Below are 25,854 nucleotides of genomic sequence, written 5' to 3' on the forward strand. Positions count from 1 at the left end.
AAAAGTTTTTAACCTTAAACTGTCTCTATAAAATTCTAATGTATTTGGGAGTCTCTGAAGTTCATTGGCTAAGCCGAGTTATGAGATAAGATTCAGGTGGAGAGTAATTAACAAAAAGTAGTGAGGATGTCAAAGTGGGACTGGGACCTGCCTGAGCAGGCAGACAGCCTTTGGAAAGGAGAAAAGGGGCACCGAAAAGGAAAGAGGGAGGGGCATCTAAACAATATTTCTACATAACATCTTGTCTTTGGGACCTGAAATACAGTGTTCAGGAAAGTACTTTTTTTTTTTTAATAGATCAATTATTTAATTAGGCTTTTGTAAGAAATTTAGAACACCAATTTGTGAGGGTAAACTCCATTCGTGAGAGAAAGCACAGAGTGGAGGGAGGTAGCCCTGTAGCTGAGGAACAGCTTTGATTTTTGGTGGAATTTGCAAGTCCACAGCTTTCTGATCAACCTTGCACTGCTATGTAATCTCATATTTCTCTTTCTCCCTGTTGAAGATCTCATCTTCCTGGTGTCTAGGTTTACTCAGCTTCTTCTTAAAGTAAGCATCTTTGAGGTGTTTGGGGATTTTCACACTATTGATATCAATTTTGGTGGAGGTGGCAAAGACAAATTTCTGGTGTGTTCTATGCAGAGGAACTCGATTGAGGAAAGAGGTCTGGTCACAAGTAGCAAGCCACTGCTCAGTTGCTTCAAGAAAACCACCCTCTTGCCTCTGTGGCACCCAGTGAGGATGATGGAAATGGTCCTAGGGGCGATGATAGCTAGCAGTGTCCTCACATGTTGACTGAAAGGTTTTTTGCTGTGGCTCAACAGCTTTCGAGGCACATCTTCAGTAGGATAATACCTAGGCATTTTGTAAAGTTTAACACTCGGGTACCACCATTCTTGTCACACCAACTGGTAGCAAGTACCTTCTTTTTCTTTTCAGTCCTGGATTTAGCTGCTGAATACTTCCTCCTGTACATAGCCTTTCTGGAATACATAGCTGATTGGGAATATCTGCCAATTCCTCTGACTAGGACAGGGTTTCGGCTGCAGTGGGGCTTCTTCTTCTTTAGCCTTGAGGTTATCCTTCTTAACCTTGCCACCAGCATCAGCCTTCTTGGCTTCAGGTGTCTTCTCCTTAGTATCGGCTTCTCAGCTTTTTCGTCTGCCAACTTGCAAGATGGGAAAGAGTCAGGAAAGTACTTTTGAAATAAAGTATTACAGTTCAGCCAATTATTTTTCTGTTTGCCAATTATTCCTCCCAGATAATTTATAGAGGGCACTAAAGGTGATCTGTAGGGAGCCTCAAAGTTTAAGGACTCCTTGAGTAATGATTGATTTCCTATTCTTTTTCTGGGCTGCTAAATGTTCTGCATTGTAATTCAGCTTTAAAAAAGACTTTGTGCAGGAGCACCTGGCTGGCTCAGTTGGTGGAGCTTAGGACTCTTGTTCTCTGGGGTGTGAGTTTGAGCTCCACACTGGGTGTAGAGATTACTTAAAAACAGAATCTTAAAAAAATTTTTTGTGGAGAATATTTTCAAAGGTGTAAAAAAATCTTGACTATATTGTTTTTATTTGTTTTCTCTTAAACCACCTTTCACTACCTTGGAAGAACACGGTGGTTTAGTGACACCCAAACTGGACACAGACACCCAGGACTATTGATTTAACACCACAGGGTGTTTGTGTTTTGTTTTGTTTTTTTAAGTAGGCTGCATGCTCAGCGGGGAGCCAAATATGGTGCTTAAACTCAGAAACCTGAGATCAAGACCTGAGCTGGGATCAAGAATCAGATACTTAGGGGCGCCTGAGTGGCTCAGTCTGTTAAGCCTCTGACCCATGATCTCAGGATTCATGAGCTGGAACTCTGAGTCAGTCTCTGTGCTGACAGTTCTGTGCTGACAGCTCCCAGCCTGGAGCCTGCTTCGGATTCCATGTCTTCCTCTCTCTCTGCCCTCCCCCCCCCCCCCCCCAAGCGCTCTCTCTCTCTCTCTCTCTCTCTCTCAAAAATAAATAAATAAATAAAAATAACATAAAAAAAGAATCAGATGCTTAAAGGAGCCATCCAGGTGTCCCTACATCACAGTTTTAAATTTTATTTTTATTTACTTTAAAAATTTTTAAATTTTTATTTTGAGAGAGAAAGAGCAAGCACACATGCAAGCTGGGGGGAGGGGGAGAGAGAGAGAGAGAGAGAGAGAGAGAGAGAGAGAGAGACTCCTAAGCAGACTCCTTACTCTCAGCATAGAGTCTGACCGGGGCCCATCTCACAAACCAAACTGTGAACTCACGACCTGAGCCAATATCAAGAGTCTGATGCTTAACCCAGTGAGCTACCCAGGCCCCTCCCTATATCATAGGTTTTTAAACGCCAGTTTTGAAAACACGACTGGGGGAATCTGGGGAGCTGGGCCTCCAACGACCCAGAACCTTTTCAAAATCAGCGGGAAGCTCTGTATGAAGAAATAAGCCATGTTCTGGGCATCCGTTACATGCAAAGCACTGAACTCCCTTGTCACTTGTTATCTTACAAGGAGACCTGCAAGACCAGGGGTTAGGGAGAGGCAACAGGCACCAGGTTTGTGCTTGCAGTAAACAGCATTCCAAGCCGGGCTGCGCTTGGAGACGGAAGGTTTCCTGCGCCGGGAGCTGCCGCCAGGTGGAAGCGCACGCCCATGGGCCTTCGCTGCGGTCTTCGGTCCGGCCAATCAGGACTCGGGCGGGAGGGGGCGCGGCCGGTGGGGGCGGAGCCGGCCCGGCTCCTCAGAGGCAGGCTTCCTAGCTCCTCCGGCTCCGAGCGCGCGGCCGGGCGTCTCTCGATTCCCCCGGCCATGGAGAGGCTGACGTTGCCTTCCGGCGGCGCGGCGGTCGTGGACGAGTATTTGGAGTACCGAAGGTGAGGCTGCGGTTTGGCGGGGTGAGGAAAACCCGGGCGGGCCGCGTCCCCGTCGCCGGAGGAGTGCTGGTGGCGCGGACAGGGGCGGGGCGCCGCCCGCTGGGGCTCCGGGAATCTGTTCCCGGGTTGTTGGGGAGGCTTACTTACATTGATATAAGTTTCGTCTTTTTGTAATTAAATATTGTAATGACATGCAGTTCTATTCTAATAAGTCTCTTCCAAAAGTGTTTAAGAGGTCTCCCTATTTGACCCCTTCCAGGAAGAATTTTTAACTCTTCTATTTATGCCGAGGTCCAAGTGTTTTTATCTAAATGGCCACTGAAGAGTTACACATTGAGTGCTCTGGCGTTATAAGGAATAACAGACATCGTTTGCATGTTAGTTTAGTTAATAGGGTATGTCGTGAACTTTCAAACGTGCTCCCAACCCCGAGGTGCTGTTTTTAGGAGAAAGACACTACTGGTGTAGTTTCGGTGGTTCTGGAGAAACTCCTATCACGGAAATGGAAACAGAGCCACCGCTTTGGTTTGAGGACACCACTCACTGCCCTGGGCCCTGAGGAAAGCTGATGCACCTGCGGAGACGTGTTATTTTTTTCCGGTCTCCCAAGAAACATTTTTGGTAGTTGGGAGACTGGGTGAGTGGGAATTCCTGGAGAGGGACAGGCTGGAGGATGTGCGGTTGAGAGCGGCGGCGCGGGTGGGTGGTGGGGGTGTGGAAAGGGGGGGGGGCGGATTGGCCCCGGGGCGGGGGTGGGGGGTTGCGGGGAGGAGAATGTGTGTGTGTAAAGCGGCGTGAGGCACTTTCCCGCCCCGCCTGGAAATCTGAGCGGCTTGGGAAACCTGAGCGAGAGGGGCTGCCTTGCTTAAACGTGGTCGCTCCAAATCACCCAGGGACGTTGGGGGAAACGGATTCCTTAGCTGATCTTCACTCCTTCTGGCTGTCTAGGTGGTATAGTTTTTGATAACAAGTAGAAATGGTAATTCTGAGTCAGACAAGTAAGAATGAGTAGCTCGATGGGTCAGGCCTTATCTCCAGTTCAGGTGGGTCCAGGTAAGGCCATGAGTCCTGTGCCCAGAACAGCTTCCATCCAACCCTCACCGCGGGCAGAGCCGGCTCCTTTAGCCTCCAAGTCTTCAGGGCTTTTCCCTGTGAGGGAGTTGTGGGCCTTGCTGTTGATTGATAACTTATTAGAGATTTAGATGTTTAGATGTGTGGATTGTGTGCCTTCATATATGGTCTTTTGCCTGGTTCAGATATTAAGGCCTGGTGGAAAATTATTTTTGTAGGGGCGCCTGGGTGGCACAGTCGGTTAAGCGTCCGACTTCAGCCAGGTCACGATCTCGCGGTCCGTGAGTTCGAGCCCCGCGTCGGGCTCTGCGCTGATGGCTCAGAGCCTGGAGCCTGTTTCCGATTCTGTGTCTCCCTCTCTCTCTGCCCCTCCCCCGTTCATGCTCTGTCTCTCTCTGTCCCAAAAATAAATAAGCGTTGAAAAAAAAAAAAAAAGAAAATTATTTTTGTAAACGTAAATAACCTGGAACAGTTCGCTGTAAAAGTTAGAGCCTTGCTACTCAAGGTGTAACAGTCATGGGCCAGTGGTATGGGCATCACCTGGGAACTTGTTGGAAATGCACACTCTCAGGCCCATTCCAAACCTATTAATCTGAATATGCATTTGAACTAGATCCCTTGGTTATTATGTAACTACCGTTTGAAATAGTGGCGGCTTGATTTTTTCCATAAGATTTTGAAGTTGTAGTTTTGGAATTCAACAATGATTACCCAATACAGATGTGGGTTTGAGCTTGTGCAGATCCAAGGGTATTTGTGGGTTTAAACTCCCAGCCAGGATTTGGGTTTCCATTACCCATGTTGTCTTCTGCACTGATGTTTTTTGTACTATTGTTTTTTTTTGAGGGGAGTACTGTTTTTAAAGGAGGAAAATATTAGAATTTTTAGGAGATTAGGCTCCAGCGTTTAATGAAAAGAATGAGCATGTTTGCTTCAGGATCAAAGGAAGAATTGTGATGGGTTTGTGGTAATTCTCCAGTGATAAACCTGGATCGGTAAAGTCAGATGAGTTCATTGTCTTCTTTATTTATAATCCTGTTTTACATGGGAAGCAAACGTTTTATTACCATTGTGTCCAATTTTGCTATTAACATAAGCCTAAAGTAAAAAATCAAAGCTGAAGCCGCATTTCCTTTGACTGTACAAGTGTAGTTTAGTTTTAGAGTTTGCTATTTATAATCTGGAAAATAAATATTCAAGGCTTAAGAGACTTTTTTGTTCTTGTAGAATTGTTGGTGAGGACGATGGAGGGAAACATTTTACTCCTGAAGAATATGAAGAATACAAAAAAAAAGTATTACCGATGCGCTTACAAAACAGATTATTTGTGAGCTGGCGATCACCAACTGGAATGGATTGTAAACTTGTGGGTCCAGAGACACTGTGTTTTTGTACACATAGGTAAGATTAGAAAATATAAAACTATAGAAGAGTGTACTTCCTTTGATAAATAACATTACTTGTGATAATTGAGAAACATTAAAAATAGGCTTTATATAATAACCCAGACACTGTCAAAAGTTTTTTTTTTTGCTATAATGAAGAAATTTCCAGTATATCTTATTAGAACTCATTATGGAGTCCATCACCCTAAGTATCTTTTCTCTTGCAGTTGGTTAAACAAGATTGGTACCCCTGCAGCTTTGCCAGGGGTCTACTTCACCCACTATTGGATGAGGTACCAGAGGACAGGTCATCAGAATGCAAAACTGCCTTAAGAGTTGCTTGAGTTGACCCATAGTGAACAGGTTACAACCTACAAATAGAAGCTTTTCTCCTCAAATGTACTAATCTCCCTTTGTATTTTAAGAAACATGTTGTGTTGATACCTTTCTTTAAACAAACAAAAATACAAGCACACAGCTTTTTATTGCAAATGGTCTTTTTCCAAGTAAAGCACAGGGAGGAAAGAAAATACAGGAGGCTCCAGTCATTGATGCGTATTGCCAATACCTGAGGTTTGCATTTAGCTGTGTTTGTTGTGTCCTACTTTAAATTTTACTACTGTCACAGGTCACAGTTGTAAAACTCAAAAGGACAAAGCTGCATCATGAAAAAAAAATCACTGAACCTATTATGTGTTTTCAGGTAACAACTTTTAACTTTCTGTTCAAAGAAACTGTGGAAGGAGAGCTGCCCTGTTCTGATAGTTTCTGGGGCGCTCTGGTGAGAGACTCTTTGTAGAGTTGCTATTTACAGACTTGCTGTCTGCCAAAGGTTGTTAAGCGGTTGCTAGGATGAGTAATGTTGTGTATAGATCTACTTGAAACGTATTTAGCAACCCCGATGAAAAACACCACGGAGGAATGGAGGATGAGGGTTATGTTGATATCTTTCAGAATTGAAGAGGAGTTTGGTAAATTTGTGTTGTTTTTATCATTTATCCTTGTATAAATTTACTGCTAGTCTCATATATGTGTAATTACGTAGCATGGAATTAACCTTCAAAATTGACCCAACCCAACTTTCATCATTAAGTTCTTTAGTACCAGTTGAGCACTCAGTGAGATTTCTGTCTAAACTATGATTTTTCCCTATTATAAATATTATAATAATTATTATTTTTAAAAGATTTTTATTTTTATATTTTAAGTTTATTTATTATTTTTGATTGAGGGTGTGTGAGCGAGTGGGGGAGGGGCAGAGAGGGAGAAACCCAGGCAGGTCTCTGCACTGTCAGTGCAGAGCCCTGCGTGGGGCTCAAAGTCACAAACCATGAGATCATGACCTGAGCCGAAGTCGGATGCTTAACTGACTGAGCCACTCAGGCATCCCTATTTATTATTATTTTTTTTTAAGTTTAGAGAGAGTATAAAGTGGGGGGGGGGGGGAGCAGAGAGAGAGGAAGAGCGAGAATCCCAAGCAGGTTCTGCATTTTCAGTGCAGAGGCTCATGCGGGATTCGATCTCACAAACCATGATATCATGACCAGAGCTGAAATAAAAGTCAGATGCTTAACTGACTGAGCCACCGGGCGCCCCTATAAATACTATAATAATTATTAAGGTAAATGAAGAATATTCAGAAAAGTAGAAAGAAGACTCATCACCCAAAGCCAGCTGCTATCAATACATTTTACTATATTCATGTATTTTTTCTTCACAGTTCATTTAGTTGTTAATTATGTGTGCTCACAAATATTAAGTTTTTAATGACAGATTCAGAGAAATGTTTCCCCATTGTTATGTAGTAATCACAAACAAGATTTTTTTTTTTTAATTTGAAAAAAATTTTTTGTTTTTAATTTTAGAGGGAGAGGGAGAGTGTGAGCCAGGGAGAGGGGCAGAGGGAGAAAGAGAATCAATCCCAAGTGAGCTCAATCCCACAACCCTGGGATCATGATCTGAGCTGAAATTGAGAGTTGGATGCTCACCTGACTAAGCCAGCCAGGCTTCCCTTAAACAAGGTTTTTAATACGTGCTCAATATTCTAGCTAGTCCAGTGGTGTTCATTGTATGTTCCCCAGAGCCTTGGAGGAAGTCTCAGGGGTGTACCAGGTAGAAGGGGAGGTTAGGGGAAGGACAGACTCTAGTTCTGGCTCTTTCCCTTGCTTTAACCAATTCTGCTTTTATCTACTTTATATATTATGGTTCTGTAAACGTTTTTATTTGAAAAAGGGGTTTCACTGCTAAAAATTTTAAAAACTGTTGTCTAGTGGTTTACTTATTCATTCCTTTATTAATGTGTTGTGTATGTATTTATGTGTGTATGTTGCTATTGTAAGTACTATTGCTGATATTATCTATGCACAAAACTCTTTATACACAGAATTATTTTGTTAGGGTATATTTTTAAAAAATGAACTGTCAGGTTAAAGGATTTTTTTTCTATTAAATCTGATGATTTTATTTTTATTTTTATTGAAGTGTAGTTGATATGTTAGTTTCAGGTGTATAACAGTGATTCAACAATTATATATATTAGGAAATGTTATATTTGAAATTATATACACTATGGAAATGATGGATCTTTTTAAGTTTCTTGAAACAGTAAATGAGATTGGTTCTTTTGTAACACTCCTGACAGTATTGTGAATTATGTATAAGTGAAAAATGATATCTCATTGCTATTTTAACTTGTACTATTTAGCTTAATATTGAGAATAATAAATTTAATATTTTTTTATTGAGTGTCACCTTAAGAGCAGGAAGTGACTAGCCTATTTAAGAAAATTACAGTGTTTTAATTAACAAAGAGCTTTTGCTTTTAAAAATGTTGACAATTTATTTTGAAATTAAAAGTTAAAAATTAAATTATATTAAAATAAATTACATTATTGAACTCATATCAGTTTTAAGTAGCACACCTGTGAAAATAAATTTAAGTAATGCACTTTGATAAAAAGAATTTTTATAAAGAACCTTTTTCACACTCTTAGGTTGTCCATGTTAAAGAATCTGTAGTGGTAAGTATTTTAAGCGGATTCTATTTCTTTGTATATTGCTGTGAAAATTGTTCTTAAATAACTAAAAATAAAAATATAAAAGAGTGAAAGATTTTTCTGACCAATTTCTGACATAGTTGACAGAAATACTGCAAGGGAGTTGATTTTTACCTTACTAGCAAGAAAAGCAAAATAAAAAAGAATAGTTGTGCATTTAACAGAATAGACCAATTCTAATTTCCAGCAATACTTGTATTGTTTTTACTTCTTCCCTTTTATTTTTTTAGGTATAAACAACATAAAACTGACTTTGAAACGATTCCACAGCAGCGCCCTATTAGTCTCCCTTGCCGAGTGACTGGCTGCCTGTGCAGGGCTTACCTTTATGTCCCTCTCAATGGTGCGCAGCCCATTCGCTGCAGGTGCAAGCACTTTGCCGATCAGCACAGGGCTGCGCCTGGCTTTATGTGCAATGCCTGTGAGTTAACGTTATTACAAACACACCCAACAGAATGTTTGTACTTCTTTATTGAATATTTAATGTGTCTTCGTGGCAGTTTTATTCAGCTGTGTTGTCAGTATTAAACAACACAGAAAAATTTGATGGACAGCTACTCTAACATGTTATTTTTGTGGAAAAACTTGGAGTTATTTGTATGCTTTGCAATCCTAAGCCTTAACCTCATGTAATTAAAATAAGTTAAATGATAGTGATAGATTTTAAAGAATACCTAGATGTGATGTGATTTAAATTTTTGAGTGGGGATTTTATCAACTAAATTGTATTTACAGGCTTTTAAAAAGGATTTGATAAGTTGAAAAAAATGTTATGCTTTGCTGGTAGATTATTACGTTATTGCCTAAAGCGTAGGCTGATGGGAAAAGCAAAATGTAACATAATAATTTTAACACTTTATTTGTGACAGCACTCTTACCTCAATAGCTGTACCCAAATCCCAGCCCCGATCCTTTAGGCCCTTTTACTTGATCATCCTTTTAAAAACCCCTTGAAATAGGTAGGACATTAGTTCAGTAATTTATTCAGGAGAGAGTTATTCCAGTTTTCATAGCAGTTGGAATTGAAATACGTTATAAAACATTTTTAATGACAGTGGCAGGAATAAATGTTTCATTGGCTATGGAAGTAGTCAAATAAAACTTATTTATTGTTTATTATGTACACACTTTTTGGAAGTGTGAGCATGTAAAATTTTGTTAATGGTGTATTTTGGCTTCCATTTCAGTATGGCTTGGGTTTTTTTTTTTTAATATATAGCAATTTTATTAAGACATAATTCAAATACTATATAACTGATCCATTTCAAGAGTATAGTTTAATGGTTTTTAATATACTCATAGAGTTGTGTGACCATCACCACAGTCGATTTTAGAACATTTTCATCACCCCCAAAAGAAACTCCATATCCATTAGTAGTCATTTCTTATTCCTTCTTCTCCCCCACCCCTAGGCAACCAATAATTACCTACTGTCTGTATGGACTTGCATATTGTAGACATTTCATATAAATGAATATGTAGCCTTTTGTAACTGGCTTCTTTCACTTAGCATGATGTTTGTGTGAGTCATCCATTTTGTAGCATGTATCAGTACTTCTTTCCTTTTTATTGTTAAACAGTATTCCATTGTGTCCTTTTTATGTCTGTGGGTTGGCTTTCTTATGTGGCTTTTATGGGGCATTAATCCATAGGGAGGTTTCCACATTTTCTCTTCACCTGATCCTACCACTGGGCAGACATTTCCTAGCTCTCCGGTGTTAGCCCAATTTCTTTTGGTCCTAGCTGGTTTTTCCAGTATTTTATTTTATTTTATTTTTCTGCTACATGCCTTACCTTGCCTTATTCACGTCAGTACCTTACAGAAGTAAGAGCAGTGGCCGGGAGGGAATTCTAGGGTTGGAGATTAGAGTTACAGAGGCCAGAGGACAGCATAGAGGGATCTGGATTCAGGTGATTGTGGCCAAGCTAAGCATTTTGAGGGCACACAGCTTAGTACCTGTATTTAAAGACATTTAACTCCCTTTACATCTTGATTCAGGTTCCAAGTGTTCAGGATTCCATAGTTGCTTCACTTGTGCTTGTGGTCAGCCTGCATATGCTCATGACACAGTAGTGGAAACTAAGCAAGAAAGACTTGCTCAGGGAAAACAAGTGGGACAGGATGTCCCTTATGCAGCAATGGGAGGTTTGACTGGCTTCAGCTCACTGGCAGAAGGCTACATGCGATTAGATGACAGTGGGATTGGTAAGTGACAATCTATGGAATGTGAGTTTGTCATACTGTTTTATGTGTGCTGACAATAGTGAAGCCCTATATTTGTTTTATACTTTATATTCTTTGTTTTTTTTCCAGAAAAAGTCTCTCATTTTATTTTTATTTTTTATAAAGGTTTTATTGCCACTATAAAATATATGGTTATTACAGAAAATTTAGAAAACACAAGAATAAAAGATCACGCCTACCCCAATATCCAAATCCCAACCCAACCCTGTTTGTAATAGCTGAATATTTCTTTTATTTGATATGATAGAGTTTACCTAACTGTTACCCTGTTGTATGCATGTTTTTACCATTATAGCCATCTCATTTTGGAAACAGCCTTATGTCTATGTGTGCGTATGTCTATGCACGTGTGTACATGTTATCACATGATAATGTATGCACACACTGCTTGCATACATGAAAGTTAAGTAATATAGGGAAAAGTTCTGTTGGATGTGTCTTGAACTATTGAAGGTAGCTGGATTCTTCTTTTTTTGATCCTTCTGAGTTGACTAGGATTGGGGAGAATATGGTTCCCGTGTATTTATTTATTTATTTATTTTTAATGTTTATTTATTTTTGAAGGAGAGACAGAGCATGAGCGGGAGAGGGGCAGAGAGAGAGGGAGACAGAATCCCAAGCCGGCTCCAGGCTCCGAGCTATCAGCATAGAGCCTGATGCGGGGCTCAAACCCATGAACTGTGAGATCATGACCTGAGCCAAAGACCTGACCCAGAGTGGGTTGCCTAACTGATCCATCCAGGTGCCCCTATTTTTTTTTAAATTTCTTAAAGTTTATTTATTTTGAGACAGAGAAACTGCACATGCGAGAGCGCGAGTGGAGTAAGGAAAGGGAAGGGTGGAGAGAAAGAGAGAATCCCGAGCAGGTTCCATGCTCACAGTGTGGAGCCCCATGCAGGGCTTGAACTTACCAACCATGAGATCATGACCTGAGCTGAAATCCAGAGTTGGTGGCTTAACCAACTGAACCACCTAGGGGCCCAGGTTCCTATCTACTTTAAATACTTTGTGTAGGAACTTTTTTGTATTCTTTTTTTTTTCTTTCATTTTTTCATTACAAAAATTATATAAAGATGAACAAACATTTTCTTGTTATAAAGATTCAAACAATAGAAATGAAGCCAACTGGTGGCTCAGTTGGCTAAGTGCTGGACTCTTGATTTCAGCTCAGGTCATGATTTCGTGGTTTGTGAGTTTGAGTTCCCTGTAGGGCTCCATGCTAATAGCACAGAGCCTGCTTGGGATTCTTTTGTCCCTCTCTCTCTGCACCTCTCCTTCCACCCCAAATAAATAAATAAACTGAAAAAAAAAAATGAAGTACTACAAGGACCCCTTAAACACTTCTCTTTACCCGAGATTCTTTTCAGAGAGTAATTTGCTGTCAACAATTGATATTTATTTTTCTTTTTAGCATACATTTTTATAGTTTTTATCTTGGAAAAAATTTGAAGGCCTGTCATATCAGGACACACAAATCTATTTAATTCTTTTAAACTGCTGCATAATATTTCACACTATAGATTTATCAGGTTTTCTAAACCATTTCTGTGATTTTTTTTCTTTTTTTTCCCTGAGACTTTTTGCTTTTAATAAATCAACAATGCTGCACTAAAGGCGCACAGTCAGACAAATGTACATATTTACAGTTCTTGGGAGCGTTTCCTTGTAAAATGCAAGTGCATGGGGCTGATCTTGCCTTCTCAGCCCTGCCCACTGGCCAGGCCCCCTTTGATCATGGTGCTTTGTGGGATTTTCTAAACCTTGTTCATGAAATTTAGATGGTTTCCTTTTTGTTTTTTGCCTTTACATACAGTCCTGCCAAAAACATCCTTGAACTTGCTTCCTTGTATACTACATAAATTTGAGCCTAAGGTAGATACAGAGAAGTAGAATAATTGTTGGGTTGAAGTGTGTGAGATTTAATACATGCTGTCAAATTGCCTTCCAACAATGCCTCACTTGTTTATGCTTCCTCTAATGATTTTTTAGCTTCCCTGTTTCTCACATTTATGCTGATCATTGATATCACTAAACCCAATTTTTTTCCAGTCTGACCTGTGAAATGTTATTGTTTCAGTTTGATTTCCCTAGTTATTAGTGGGATAAGAGTCTTCTCGTAGTTATTGGCCATTTTACTTTCTATACTTATCTGTTCATATACTTTGCTCACTTTTATGCTTTTAACTTTTCTCATTTATTTATTGGAAGTCTTCTATATTCTGTCTACTGATCTTTTGTCATTTACTTTGCAGATATTTTCTTCCAATCTGTCATTTGTTGTCTTGGCTTTTTTTTTTTTTAATGTTTACATATTTATTTTTGAAAGAGAGAGAGGACAAGCAGGGGAGAGGCAGAGAGAGAGGGAGACACAGAATCCAAAGCAGGCTCCAAGCTCCAGGCTCCAAGCTGTCAGCACAGACAGAGCCTGATGCAGGGCTTGAACTCATGAACTGTGAGATCATGACCTGAGCCGAAGTCGGATACTTAACTGACTAAGTCACTCAGGTGCCCCTTGGTTTGTGTTTGTTTAATACAGTTTTTAAATTTTGGAGGCAATTTTATAACTATGTTCACCTTCATTTTACTTTAATACTTAATTTTTTTGTTTTTTAATGTATTTGGAATATATTTTTTGGGAAAGTGTGAGTTATGTATAACTTCAGGTTTTGTCCAAATTGGTGGCAAGTTATCCAAACACAGTTCTTTCCCTAGTTATTTGAAAGTTTATCTTTCTCACATTCTGTCATACTCGCTGTTTTGTGGCATTGGACTATTTGTCTATCTTGTGCCAATATTACATACATTTAATTATTATTCCTCATAGAGTGTTTTGATGTTTGGTATGGTAAATTCCTCCTGTTTGTGTGTGTATGTGTGTGTGTGTGTGTGTGTGTGTGTGTGTGTGTGTGTGTGTTTCAAGATTCCTTGATATATCTTTGCATTTTCTCTTCTAGGTAATTGTACAACTAGCTTGTTAAATTCCATAAGTAAATCATTTTTCAGTTTTCTTGGGTGCATGATCGTATTAAACTCATGAAATAGTTACAGAAGATCCAGTTATAAGTGACAGAAAAAATAATGATGTTATTGATGATGATTGCAGCTTTGTACTGCCAGGAGTCTTTCTAGCCTCTTTACATCTATTAACTCATTTAGTCCTCCCTATAACTTTGAGTTAGGTACTATTATTACTTTTATTTTGCAGATAAGGAAACTCAGCACAGAAAAGTGCAATATCTTGTTCTTTGTTATTCGGCTAGTAAGCGGTAGGTTTGGCTCCAACTCAGAAATTGTTCTGGGCTTGTTAGTGTGCCTCATTGTTGCCTCTTTCTGTGCAACAACCATACTGTTTTCAATACTATAACTTTATAATAAATTAATATTTATGATTTCATTTTGTTACTTAAGAATTTTCTTGTGGCATCTGGGTGGCTCAGTTGGTTGAGCATCTGACTTTGGTTCAGGTCATGATCTCGTGGTTCACAAGTTTGAGCCCCATGTCAGGCTCTGTGCTGACAGCTCAGAACCTGGAGCATGCTTCAAATTCTGTCTCCTTCTCTCTTTGCCCCTTCCCTGCTCATGCTGTATCTCTCTCTCTCTCTCTCTCTCAAAAATAAGTAAAAACATTAAAAAAAAAAAGAATTTTCCTGACTATTCTTATTCTCTAATTTTTTCAGAACTTTGGCATTATTTTTTGAAAACATTCTATTATTACAAAATATTCTATTATTTAGTTGATAACACATTGAATGTATACATTAATGTAGGAAGAATTGATATTTTATTTTTTATTTTTTTTGTATTTATTGTTATTTTTTTTGAGAGAGAGAGCATAAGCAGGGGAGAAGGGCAGAGTTAGAGAATCTTTTTTTTTTTTTTAATTTTTTTTAATGTTTATTTATTTCTGACAGAGAGAGAGACAGAGCATGAGCAGGGGAGGGGCAGAGAGAGAGGGAGACACAGAATCTGAAGCAGGCTCCAGGCTCTGAGCTGTCAGCACAGAGCCTGACACGGGGCTCAAACTCACAGACCGCGAGATCATGACCTGAGCTGAAGTCAGATGCTCAACTGACTGAGCCACCCAGGTGCCCTGAATTTTTAAAGTTTATTTATTTATTTTGAGAGAGGGAAAGCGAGCAGGGGAGGGTCAGAGAGAGAGGGAGAGAACCCCAAGCAGGCTCTGCACTGTCAGCACAGAGCCTGATGTGGGGCTTGAACCCACAAACCATGAGATCATGACCTGGCAAAACCAAGAGTCAGGTGCTTAACAAACTGAACCGCCCAGGTGCCCTGATTGAGAGAGAGAGAGAAAGAGAGAGAGAGAGTGAGTCTTAAGCAGACTCCACCACGCTCAGCATGGAGCTCAACAACCCTGGGATCATGACCTGAGCTGGAATCAAGAGTCAGCCGGTCAACTGACTGAGCCACCCAGGTGCTCCAGGAAGAATTGATATTTTAAAATATTGAGTATCTTCATTTGTCTTTTTCTATGTAGGGTGGAATTCTGAAGTTATCTTCATGAAAGTCCTCTATTTCTTAATTTTCTTAATTCTATTTCTAGGTATTTCTTTTTTTTTTTTAAATAGCTATCATACGTGGGTTTTTTTTTTTTTTCCTTCCTTTAAATTTTCTAGCTGGTTATTATTTGTTTATAAAAAAGCAAATGTTGGCTGGCTCACTCAGGGCATGTGACTCTTGATCTTGGGGGTTATGGGTTCAAGTCACACATTGGTTGTGGAAGCCTACTTAAAATTAAAAAAAAAAAAAAAAAGATTGCTTCTGTTACCAGTCATTATTACTTAATCTTAAGAGTTTAAAATAAATGTTTGGTTGATGTTGTAAATAATGGTATTTTTGCCTTTTCCAATATTTCTGGCTCTTACTCTTGACTAGTTACAATGGCTGGTACTTGCAGAACAGTGCTAGGGAATAGTGGGAAGAGCTGGCATATTTGCCTTCTTGTGACTTCTGGTATTTTATCACTTAAGCATCTTTATAATGTAAGGAAAGAAAATCTCTCCCTTTTTTGCCCCCAGGGGAAGGTGGGGTGAAGAAAGGTGAGAGTGAAGAGAGGAAATAAGTTGTTTTTGTCTTGATATCAGATGTAGGGGAGCCTGGGGCAGAGGGACATCTGCTCTGTTAGCTATGTAGAGTCCTGGACCGAGATGGTATCTTGCTGGAATTTGGTTCCTTTATGACGCAGAAGGAGTCCATCATTTCCAACTCCTAGTGGGTGGTTGGCAGTCAGTTGAGCTGTTAGGCCGTGGACATGCTCTGACATTTATCATTGCAAGGGGACACCGAGCAGAGCTAAAGGTGGGTCCCCTGAGCTCTGGGGGATTCAATAGAGGAAGTTGTAGGCATTGAGGAGTCTGACTTTTAGTGAGAACACGCGTTAGGACCTACCAAGCTGTGGGTCTAAATTACCACTTACCAGCCTTGAGCATTTGAGATAAGTAGTGCATTCAGCAGCCAGAGGACAGCACAAGGACCTGAGTGGACCTGAGTCCCTTGTCTTATATTCCTACAAGCCACATGAGACAGGAGCTAGGGAAGGAACAGACAGGAATCTGAAAAAATGAGCAATTGTTTAGGTTTAGGTTATAAGGAAGTACTCAATTTTATTTTTTTTTTTAAGATTGTTTTTTAGGTTTATTTATTTTGAGAGAGAGAGAGCGCATGCAAATGAGCGTGAAAGGGGGAGGGGCAGAGAGAGAGGGAGAGAGAGTGAATCCCAAGCAGTCTCTGTACTGTCAATTCAGAGCCCCATGCGGGGTTTGATCTTAACGGACTGTGAGATCATGACCTGAGCCAAAATCAAGAGTCGGACCCTTAACCGACTGTGCCCCCAGCTTCCTTACTTTTGATTTAAAAGTCAGTGTAGTTAGCAATGGGTATTCATAATTTGTGGATGAATCTTTATTTAATTGAATTTTTCTTTATTTTTCATACTTCGTTTTGAGATGGTTTCCTAGAGAGGAACAGAGTAAAAACACACTTATTCTGCCCTCTTCAATTAGAGGTTCTTTGTCACGAATGTCTTGCTTTTTAAATTTAAAAAAAAATGTTTATGTATTTTTGAGAGAGAGAGCATCCACATAAGCAGGGGAGGGGCAGAGAGAGAGGGAGACACAGAATCTGAAGCAGGCTCCAGGCTCTGAGCTGGCAGTACAGAGCCTGATGTGGGGCTCGAACCCATGAATTCCAAGATCATGGTCTGAGCTGAAGTTGGATGCTTAACTGACTAAGCCACCCAGGCCCCATGAATGACTTGCTTTTGATAGTGTTTTTGTGACTATTTTAAGGTTTTATTCATGCATAATTTTTTTTCTGTGAAGAAGATCTCTGAGAAATAAAAAAATACTTTTACCTAATTCCCTTTACATGGCAGATAAAAATTTAACTAAAAATTTCTTTTTTATAGAAAGGATTTTTCTAATTATTCTGCTGAGGTTCTAATTTATTTTGCACGGAAATAACTTTTTTGTATTTTAACAGAGAGATTTAATTTTCATTCTTCATGCATTTTGTTATCAGGTGCACCTTCAATGGAATTTTTAGACTCTCCAGTTACAGCCATGGACCACCCATTTCTGAAAGCATTTCAAGCATCATCTAGTTCTTCTCCAGAAACACTAACAGATGGTAATGAAAATAAATTGACAAATATTTTTGGATGTGGTAAATAAGAATGTAGATTGATTTCATTTTTTAGATCTTTTTTTCTTCAGTATTACCACAATTTGGTTATCATTTTACTTTTTAACCATGCACTGAGAAAAAAGCAAGAAACTTCTTTTGGTGGGCAAAATTTCTAAACAGGAGCATTATGAGTATTCTAATAATTCAATAATTTAAAGTTTTAAAACCTTATTTTTGCATGTGATTGTTTTGATGTCTGAGTAAGAGAGCCCTCTAGTGGACTGCCTTGATCCTTCAGGCTCTCCCAATCAGGATGTAACCCAGTGGTAAGTATAAATTAGCAAGGTTTTGTCATTTATAAATGATGCATATACATATAAATTATACATTATACATATACATGAGTTTTATTAATTTTAAGCACTTGTATTCTATTTCCTTTATTAAGACAAAACACTGAAGAAGGAATTTTTTTTTTAGTGTTTATTTTTGAGAGAGAGAGAGACAGACAGACAGACAGGGCACGAGCAGGGGAGGGCAGAAAGAAAGAGGAAGATACAGAATCTGAAGTAGTTTCCAGGCTCGAACTGTCAGCACAGAGCCCAATACGGGGTTTGAACTCACAGACCATGAGATCATGACCTGAGCCGAAGTCGGACGCTTTAACCGACTGAGCCACCTAGGTGCCCCTGAAGAAGGAATTTTTATGGTGCATTAGGTATTTAATATTTGCAAGTATTTTTAAATGAGAATTTTTTAAAATAATTTCATATAATCTTTTCATGTACCCTGACTTTCTCCACAAGGGATTTTAGGGCTACTTACATACTTACAAAAACAACACACAACAAAGTAATGATAAAATATAGATAGAAGTAAGAAATGTAAACCAAGAAAAAGGATACAATTATATCAACTTTCCAGGTTGATGTAATTGCTGATGATGTAATTAAGCTTTAGTTTTGACTGAGGGTAGTGGCATCCAAGGCACAGAGAAAGGTGTGATCAGCCAAATACTTTTCATTATTAGAAAGACTCATCAGGGGCGCCTGGGTGGCGCAGTCGGTTAAGCGTCCGACTTCAGCCAGGTCACGATCTCGCGGTCGGGGAGTTCGAGCCTCGTGTCGGGCTCTGGGCTGATGGCTCAGAGCCTGGAGCCTGTTTCCGATTCTGTGTCTCCCTCTCTCTCTGCCCCTCCCCCGTTCATGCTCTGTCTCTCTCTGTCCCAAAAAAAATAAATAAACGTTGAAAAAAAAAAAGGAATTAAAAAAAAAAAAAAAAAAAGAAAGACTCATCATATTATTGTGAGTTCCACAGTGTTAATGAAAGGTATACTGGTGCTGGATTTTATTTTATTTTATTTTATTTTATTTTATTTTATTTTATTTTATTTTATTTTATTTTATTTTATTTTATTATTCTATTCTATTCTGTTCTATTCTATTTTATTTTATTATTATTTTTTAACATTTATTTATTTCCGAGAGAGAGAGGCAGAGCATGAGCGGGGGAGGGGGAGAGAGAGATACAGAATCTGAAGCAGGTTCTAGGTTCTGAGCTGTTTGTTAGCACAGAGCCCAATGCAGGGCTCGAACTCACTAACTGCGAGACCACAACCTGAGCTGAAGTCGGATGCTCAACCGACTGAGCCACCCAGGCACCCCACCAGTGGTATATTTTAAAGATGTGTCTATAGTGTGAACCTCAATGATGCAGTGGCCCAAGGTCCTTGAAAACTTTTTTCAGCAAATGCAGCATGTGGTTGCTCATTTCTGATAGTCACCTTGATAAAAGTGGTGAAATACTGTTTTATCGGATAAATGGTAACATATCATTAAAATGCAACTCAATGAAGGTGATTCTACAAGTGACTTAGCTCAAATGGTCCAACATGATCCAGAGAAAGACCCGTAGTTTTGAGATGAATGGATAGGCAGCACATATTCTAAGCATTTTTTCTTATTTTTCTCAATAGGCTTTTGTTAGATAGTTGACAGAGTGTGGTTATACTCTGTGCTGATTGTCTGTAGTTAGGTGATTTTTGTGTTGCTGGTTGTGGTGAATTTATATGCTTTGAAAACTAGAACATGTATTCACGTTGGTATTCTTTTTTGGATATGAAAGGACCCAAGCAGCACATTCACCTGAAATGAAGGTGAACTTTTCATGGAACAAGGCTCTTAGTGCCCTTAGTGTTTTCTTCATGAAATCCTGATTTTCCTTCCTGAAGCAATTTTAAATTCCTTTTACAACATAAACTATTGCTTGTTTAGCTTTAAAAAGTGAATACCAAAGGGGAGCCTGGGTGGCTCACTTGGTTGAGCATCTGACTCTTGATTTTGGCTCAGGTCATGATCCACGGTTGTGGGATCTAGCCCTGCATCGGGCTCTGTGCTGAGCATGGAGCCCACTTAAGATTCTGTCTCTCCCTCTGCCCCTCTCCCCTGCTCTCTTTCTCTCTCTCAAAAAAAAAAAAAAAAAAAAAGGAATACCATGGAAAATGGTTAAAATTATTTTAGTTTTGAAAAGTTTCAAAGCAGGTAGTATCTTGGTTGCTTATACACACTGCCATAGTCCATTCGGGTGGCTATAACAAAATACCATAGACTGTGTAGCTTATAAACAAAAATTTATTTCTCATGGTTCTGGAGGTAGGGAAATCCAAGATCAGGGCACCAGCATGGTTGTGTTCCGGTGAAGGTCCTCTTCTTGGTTCATAGCTGGTCCCTTCTCATTGTGTCCTCATATAGTGGAAGAGTTGAGGGATCTCTGTAAGAGCACCAGTCCCATTTGTGAGGATTCCACACTCATGACCTAATACCTCCCAAAGACCCCACCTCTTAAGACCATCTCACTAGGCATTATGATTTCAACAGATGAATTTGAGGGGAACGCAAACATTCAGACCATAGCATAGACCTTCTGTAATTACTTCTGTGTGTTATTGGTTATGGTGTTACATGAATTTCTAGTTTCACTATAAAATTTAAAATGCCGTTGAAGAAAGCAAAGTGTGCTCTTATGTGAAGTAGCTATATGGTATTATTTAATATGAACCAGTTGGACATTAGCAGAATGTTTGCCAATAAAAATTACTTTGTCTTACAATTCTCTGAACTCTAAAAAATAATTAGGTGGTAGGATTAATTACCATTTAGACCATTCTGGTTTGAAAAATAAGAATTCATCATTGGTAACAGTAAAGTTTTCTTTCTTTTTTTTTTTTAATTTCAGGAGAATTTATAATGATGTAAATATATCACATAGAATTTTTTTTCTTTATTAGTAGGTACAAGTGGTCAAATTTCTTCCTTAAAGAGACCTGAAGAGGATGATATGGCTTTCTTTGAAAGACGATACCAAGAAAGGGTAAGTCTGTGGGGAAATCTGCTTACTTTAAGCATTTAATTGTGACAAAGACACAGTAGAATTACATATTGATTGTGGATCATCATTGAAAATAATTTATAAAGTCTCTACTTATAGCTGTATTAGGACTTGAGGCTTATTTAGAATGATTCAGAGAGAAACAGGATGAATGAATAATATGATATCTAATATGCTAATTTATGAAGGTCATAAATATTGATTAAATATACAAATAAAATCGTCAATAATAAACACCAACCATCAGCAGATTTGTAAATTACGTGTATCTTGAATTCTTTTTTTTAATCTTGAAATTTTAATATGTAATATTTTTTCTTCTCAGTGCATTCAAGGTATATCTAGACTCAAATTAAAATTACCCATTAGTCTTTAAGAAACAGAACACAAAACCTAAATGTATGTTAGCGATCCTGAGAGCTCAGCAACTGTAGTATTGATGTTTTCCCAGCTTTCACTAGTGATAATTTTCATCAGTTCTCCACCACACTATAAACTCCTTAGGGATAAACAGTATTTCGTTCCTTTTTATATTTTCTTCAGAATTAACTACAGTGCATTGCACATAATAACTTTTCAATAAATATTTATGGAAAATTGAAAAAGTAAACACTTATTGATTGATCATCACTTTCATACATCTCATAAAGTTACACATTTGATGCGTTTCCTGGCAGTGTTCATATTTGATAGCTTTATTTTTGGTTATTGCCAGATGAAAGTGTGTTGGTTTGATGAGGTATGGGGAATGGTATCCATCCATATGGTACATTACCCAAAGTGCTTTTCTTAGGATTATTTTATAGTTGTTCAGTGGCTATTTATTATCTCTCCAATTGGGTAATAAGTGATAAGAAAGTAAAGACACTCTTGTCACTTTTTGTTGTAGCTTATTGAGTAACTGAAGGGTGGTAAAAGGAGACCATTAAATAAATTCACCTTCCAAGAGGAGAGGAAGGGTGTAGGGGGCAGAGATCAGCTTGGTTTTCCTGATGAAGAATTTTGAAGCAGAGGGGGAGTGTCCTAGATATGATTTAAGGCAGAGAAAGAACTAGAACTTTTTGCAGTGATGCAAATGTTCTATACCTGTGCTGTAGCTATTCATTATATGTAGCTCTATAAATCTAAATTTAAATCAACTGAAACTTAAAATTATTTTCCTCAGTCACACCAGCCACATTTCAATTGCTCAGTAGGCCACGTATGGCTAGTGGCTACCTTAACTAGAAAGTACTCATCTAAAGGTAAAAGGTGGTGGTAGGATCTCTGGAAGGGAGATTAAATGGCCAGAGTGAAGAAAGAAAAGGCTATTTTTACAGTATCATTAAGGATAGACTTTTTGAATTAAATCAGTCTCCATTCTTGGAATACACAGGTGCACAGCTGAATTTTAGTTTTTCATCCTAGGCTCATGAGGAACAGTGTTCTAGAACTCCTTCCTTCCTTCCTTCCTCCAGAAGCCTGGGTAGTATTGACTACCTTGAAAACATGCCAGTTGGTGTTTGCTTGTGGGAAGATAATGGGGGGAGTTCTTATCTATGATTGTTTTAGAGGATATACCTGGCCAATCCAGGCTACTTATTATAAATAGACCTAGAATTTATGGATTTATGAGATGTAGTTTATAACTCTCCAGCTTGTGTGATTTGTGGATTTATGAGACCCAGCTTATAAACTCACCAGCCTGTGTGATTAATGGAGTATAAAAACTAAGAAGTTCAAAGCTAAACAACTTCTTCTGAGCTGACATGTACTATACACATTATTAGTACTTGCATTTTACTCCATGCACTGTTGAGGGAAAAGGGATAACTAGGAAGCTCAATCTGATAGGTCAGGGCCCCTTTAGAAAGCAATGTGATGTCTGTATCTGGTTTTTGCTTGTATCCTTTGCTAATCATTGGTAACATTTAGTGTGGTGAAGAATCTATGATAAATATGAGTTGGCTTTGATAGTTGATGCCTTTTGGTCACATGGTTTACTAACTACTTTTAGATATTATTGAAGAGTTGCTTCATTGCTTTTATATCTTAGGTCAAGTTATTTTCTTCCATTGTGGATGACCCTTGGTCTCCTATCCCCAAGAAAGGAGAATTTTATTAAGGAAACAGTTATCAAAGGCCAACTAGGTGCAAGGTGCTATTGCTATTAGTGCCAGGAAATTGAAAAAGAAAAAAGGAAGGGGGAGATATCTTTGCTCTTCAGACACTAGATTAGGTAGATGTATTTGCTAAGTACTATTTTAAGTGAGGAAACCCTGCTTTAGCTTTGTTTGGTTGTTTAGCATTTTCTCTTTTTTGATATTACATAAAGCTAACACTTGGCCCTAAATGAGGGGAAAGGATTTGTTGACTGCTTATTAAGTACCTAGATCTTTATATATACGATCTTATTTAATCTTATTTACACCTTTAGAACAACCCTGAGAACCACCTATTATGACCTTTTTTTTTTTTTTTACAAATGAGAAAATTATTGGTTATGTAGCTTGTCTCAAATAGTTAATAAATGGTAAAGATTCAAATACGCTTTTATAATCTTTGCCTATAATCTTTGCCTTAATATAAGGTATTTTTTGGAGGTCCTTCAGATGACCTGCTGACTGATCCAGTGTATTAAGAGTGATATGAATGCATGATTTCTTTTTTTTTTTCCTTTAAAGCTTATTTATTTATTTTTGAGACAGAGGGAGGGAGAGGAAGTGGGGGAGGGGCAGAGAGAGAGAGAGAGAGAGGGAATCCCAGGCAGGCTCTGTACTGTCAGCACAGAGCCCAATGCGTGGCTCGAACCCATGAACCGTGAGTTTGTGACCTGAGCCAAAGTCAGATGCTTAACCAACTGAGCCACCCAGGTACCCCTGAATGTATGATTTCTGAATCAGGTCCTAACCAACTCAGAGAGGAGAGAGAGGGGAAAAAATGGGGATGAGACAAATGTAAGATATAAACATTTTATTATCGGGATGTTATGATTTACAATTTGATAAGATTGGGTACTAGGTCCCTTCTGGTTTCTTGATATTATTCCTATCACCTTAGAAGGTAGGAGGCCCTGCCTCCACCTATCATGCCCCATATTTTGTCCCCCTTTCTCTTGCAGAGAGAAGGCAGTGGTGTTGCCTCTGGGAATTGTAAGAGGCAAGTGGGCTCTCTGTTCTCTGGGACCTTTTTTCCCATGGAAGGGGTTTAAATGTTTCCAAAAGGTCAGAAAGCCACTAGTAGGGAATGCAAGCTGCTTCTTTGCTTCAGTTATAGTGGAGCCTTCAGGGATGTAACTGTGGAAATGTGAAAACCAGAAGTAGAGGAAACTGTCCTTACAGTAGCCCATGTGCCAGAGATAATTCAGCTGCATTAGGTATATTCTGTAGGGAATATGCATAGGCTGGATGTATGGTTAGGTATTTAAGCTTTTGTAAGACAGTTTTTAAGTGGAAGTTAAAATACACTTAGTAATTTTCTCCAAAGCAATATTCACTATGTTATTTTTATTAAAATGCTTCTGTAAAGTTGAAATCAAACCACAGTTTAAAAATGCAGTTAGGTCCCTTTAACTATTAGATTTTGGCTTTAGAATTTAGCAGCTTAAGAATTGCTAAGTAACTGTGTGAAATGGCTGTGATAAATGAGACATGAATCCAAATAAGGTGTGTACAACCTTTTTTTCTTTAGGATGTTTTACACATTATTGTATCAACAAATATTTTAATTTTACAGATAAAAATGGAAAAGGTTGCTAAGCAGAAAGGAAAAGCACTGTTGCCATCAAGTACAAAACCTTCATGAAGACTATCAAATTAAAACCATCATCCAAATAGGTTTTGTTTGTGTTTATTTAAATATAGTAATAGTTTATTTTCTCCCAAGTTATTTACTTCTTTTACTATGTAAAAATGTCATTTTGGTTGTTTCCTTAATTTTTTTAAAACATTTTTTAAATATTTATTTTTGAGAGATCAAGAGAGAGAGAGAGAGAGACAGAGTGTGAGTGGAGGAGGGGCAGAGAGAGAGGGAGACACAGAACTTGAAGCGGGCTCCAGACTCTGAGCCGTCAGCACAGAGCCTGACGCGGGGCTTGAACCCACGAACCGTGAGATCATGACCTGAGCCGAAGTCGGACGCTCAACTGACTGAGCCACCCAGGTGCCCCATTGTTGTTTTCTTAATTTATTTAAACAAGTGAGAATACTTTATATTACTTCTGTCAAAAGTCATGATTTCATATCTTGTATATACTTTTTGTCTCTCCTAACAAATGAGGTTATTTTCATATTAGTCAAAATGAGAAAATACAGTAACTGTTTTTAGTCTGTCATACATTATCTTTTTAAGGCTATTTAGAAAATTAAATATGTTATTGAGGGTTTTTACCACTGCTTAAAATGAGTAAGTTAAAATCTTGATTTTTTATTTTTCAAGCTTTGTAATCTTGATTTATGTTTTTAAATAAAAAGCTATATTTTAAAATTATATAATCATTGTCTAGTGGTGTCTACTGATTTTTTAAGTTGTTTTGTTAACTATGGGTTGTATATAACTGTATTGACACTTCTCGTGTGCTACTTCAAATCTTCTTGGCCCCACCTCTTACTCCATTACTGCTGTGAAACAGTTTGAGGCAGACTCTGACAGCTTCTTATGGACAAAAGTACAAATTTCATTTGATGGCATTTCATCTTGGGAGCATTTCATGACTCTCTCGCTTTTTTCTCCAGGGATCTTCTGACACTGTGACTTGGGATGCATCATAGATGTATGAAATATATGGGGGAATTAATGACCTCAGGACCACCCTTGACTAATGGGTAAATGCTCTCTTCCATCTCCTAGGAAGATAGTTCTGAGATGCCTTTTATGTTTCCTCAGAAAATCCTGTGGGATTGAGCACCAGTCACCCATAGCTGTGACCAACTCCATAATATATTGTTATGTTAGCTTTCTCTAACTTCTCTAACTTCTCTGATCCTTCTCTCTGGTTCCCTCAGATTACTTCTCAAATAAATACCTGTATGTGAGTATTTGTCTTAGGCTTTGCTTTTGGGTGGCTGGTAAACCCAGGCCAAGATGGGTACCAGGAATGGCCTTAAAAAGCAAACCCTCTGGTTTGGATTCTGTGACTGGATCATTCACTGGACTGATGATAACAAAGACCCAATAGCTAGTGGTAAGTGGTGTAGTG

The 25,854-nt window shown here is 38.6% G+C and overlaps 1 protein-coding gene and 1 pseudogene across 1 annotated transcript; one reads left to right on the plus strand and one right to left on the minus strand.

Moving 5' to 3' along the window:
- Window positions 1-329: 329 nt before the first annotated feature.
- On the minus strand, window positions 330-2,829 carry LOC125161292 (60S ribosomal protein L6-like; annotated as a pseudogene).
- Window positions 2,768-24,492, plus strand: FAM221A (family with sequence similarity 221 member A). The gene is made up of 7 exons (XM_047851037.1): window positions 2,768-2,892; window positions 5,191-5,364; window positions 8,635-8,825; window positions 10,404-10,610; window positions 17,187-17,294; window positions 20,578-20,660; window positions 24,393-24,492. Exons 1-7 carry the CDS (start codon window positions 2,828-2,830, stop codon window positions 24,459-24,461), a joined length of 897 nt encoding a protein of 298 aa, XP_047706993.1. The 5' UTR covers window positions 2,768-2,827; the 3' UTR covers window positions 24,462-24,492.
- The last annotated feature ends 1,362 nt before the right edge of the window (window positions 24,493-25,854 follow it).

This window comes from Prionailurus viverrinus, chromosome A2 (genome assembly GCF_022837055.1).
Source record: "Prionailurus viverrinus isolate Anna chromosome A2, UM_Priviv_1.0, whole genome shotgun sequence".
NCBI lineage: Eukaryota > Metazoa > Chordata > Mammalia > Carnivora > Felidae > Prionailurus > Prionailurus viverrinus.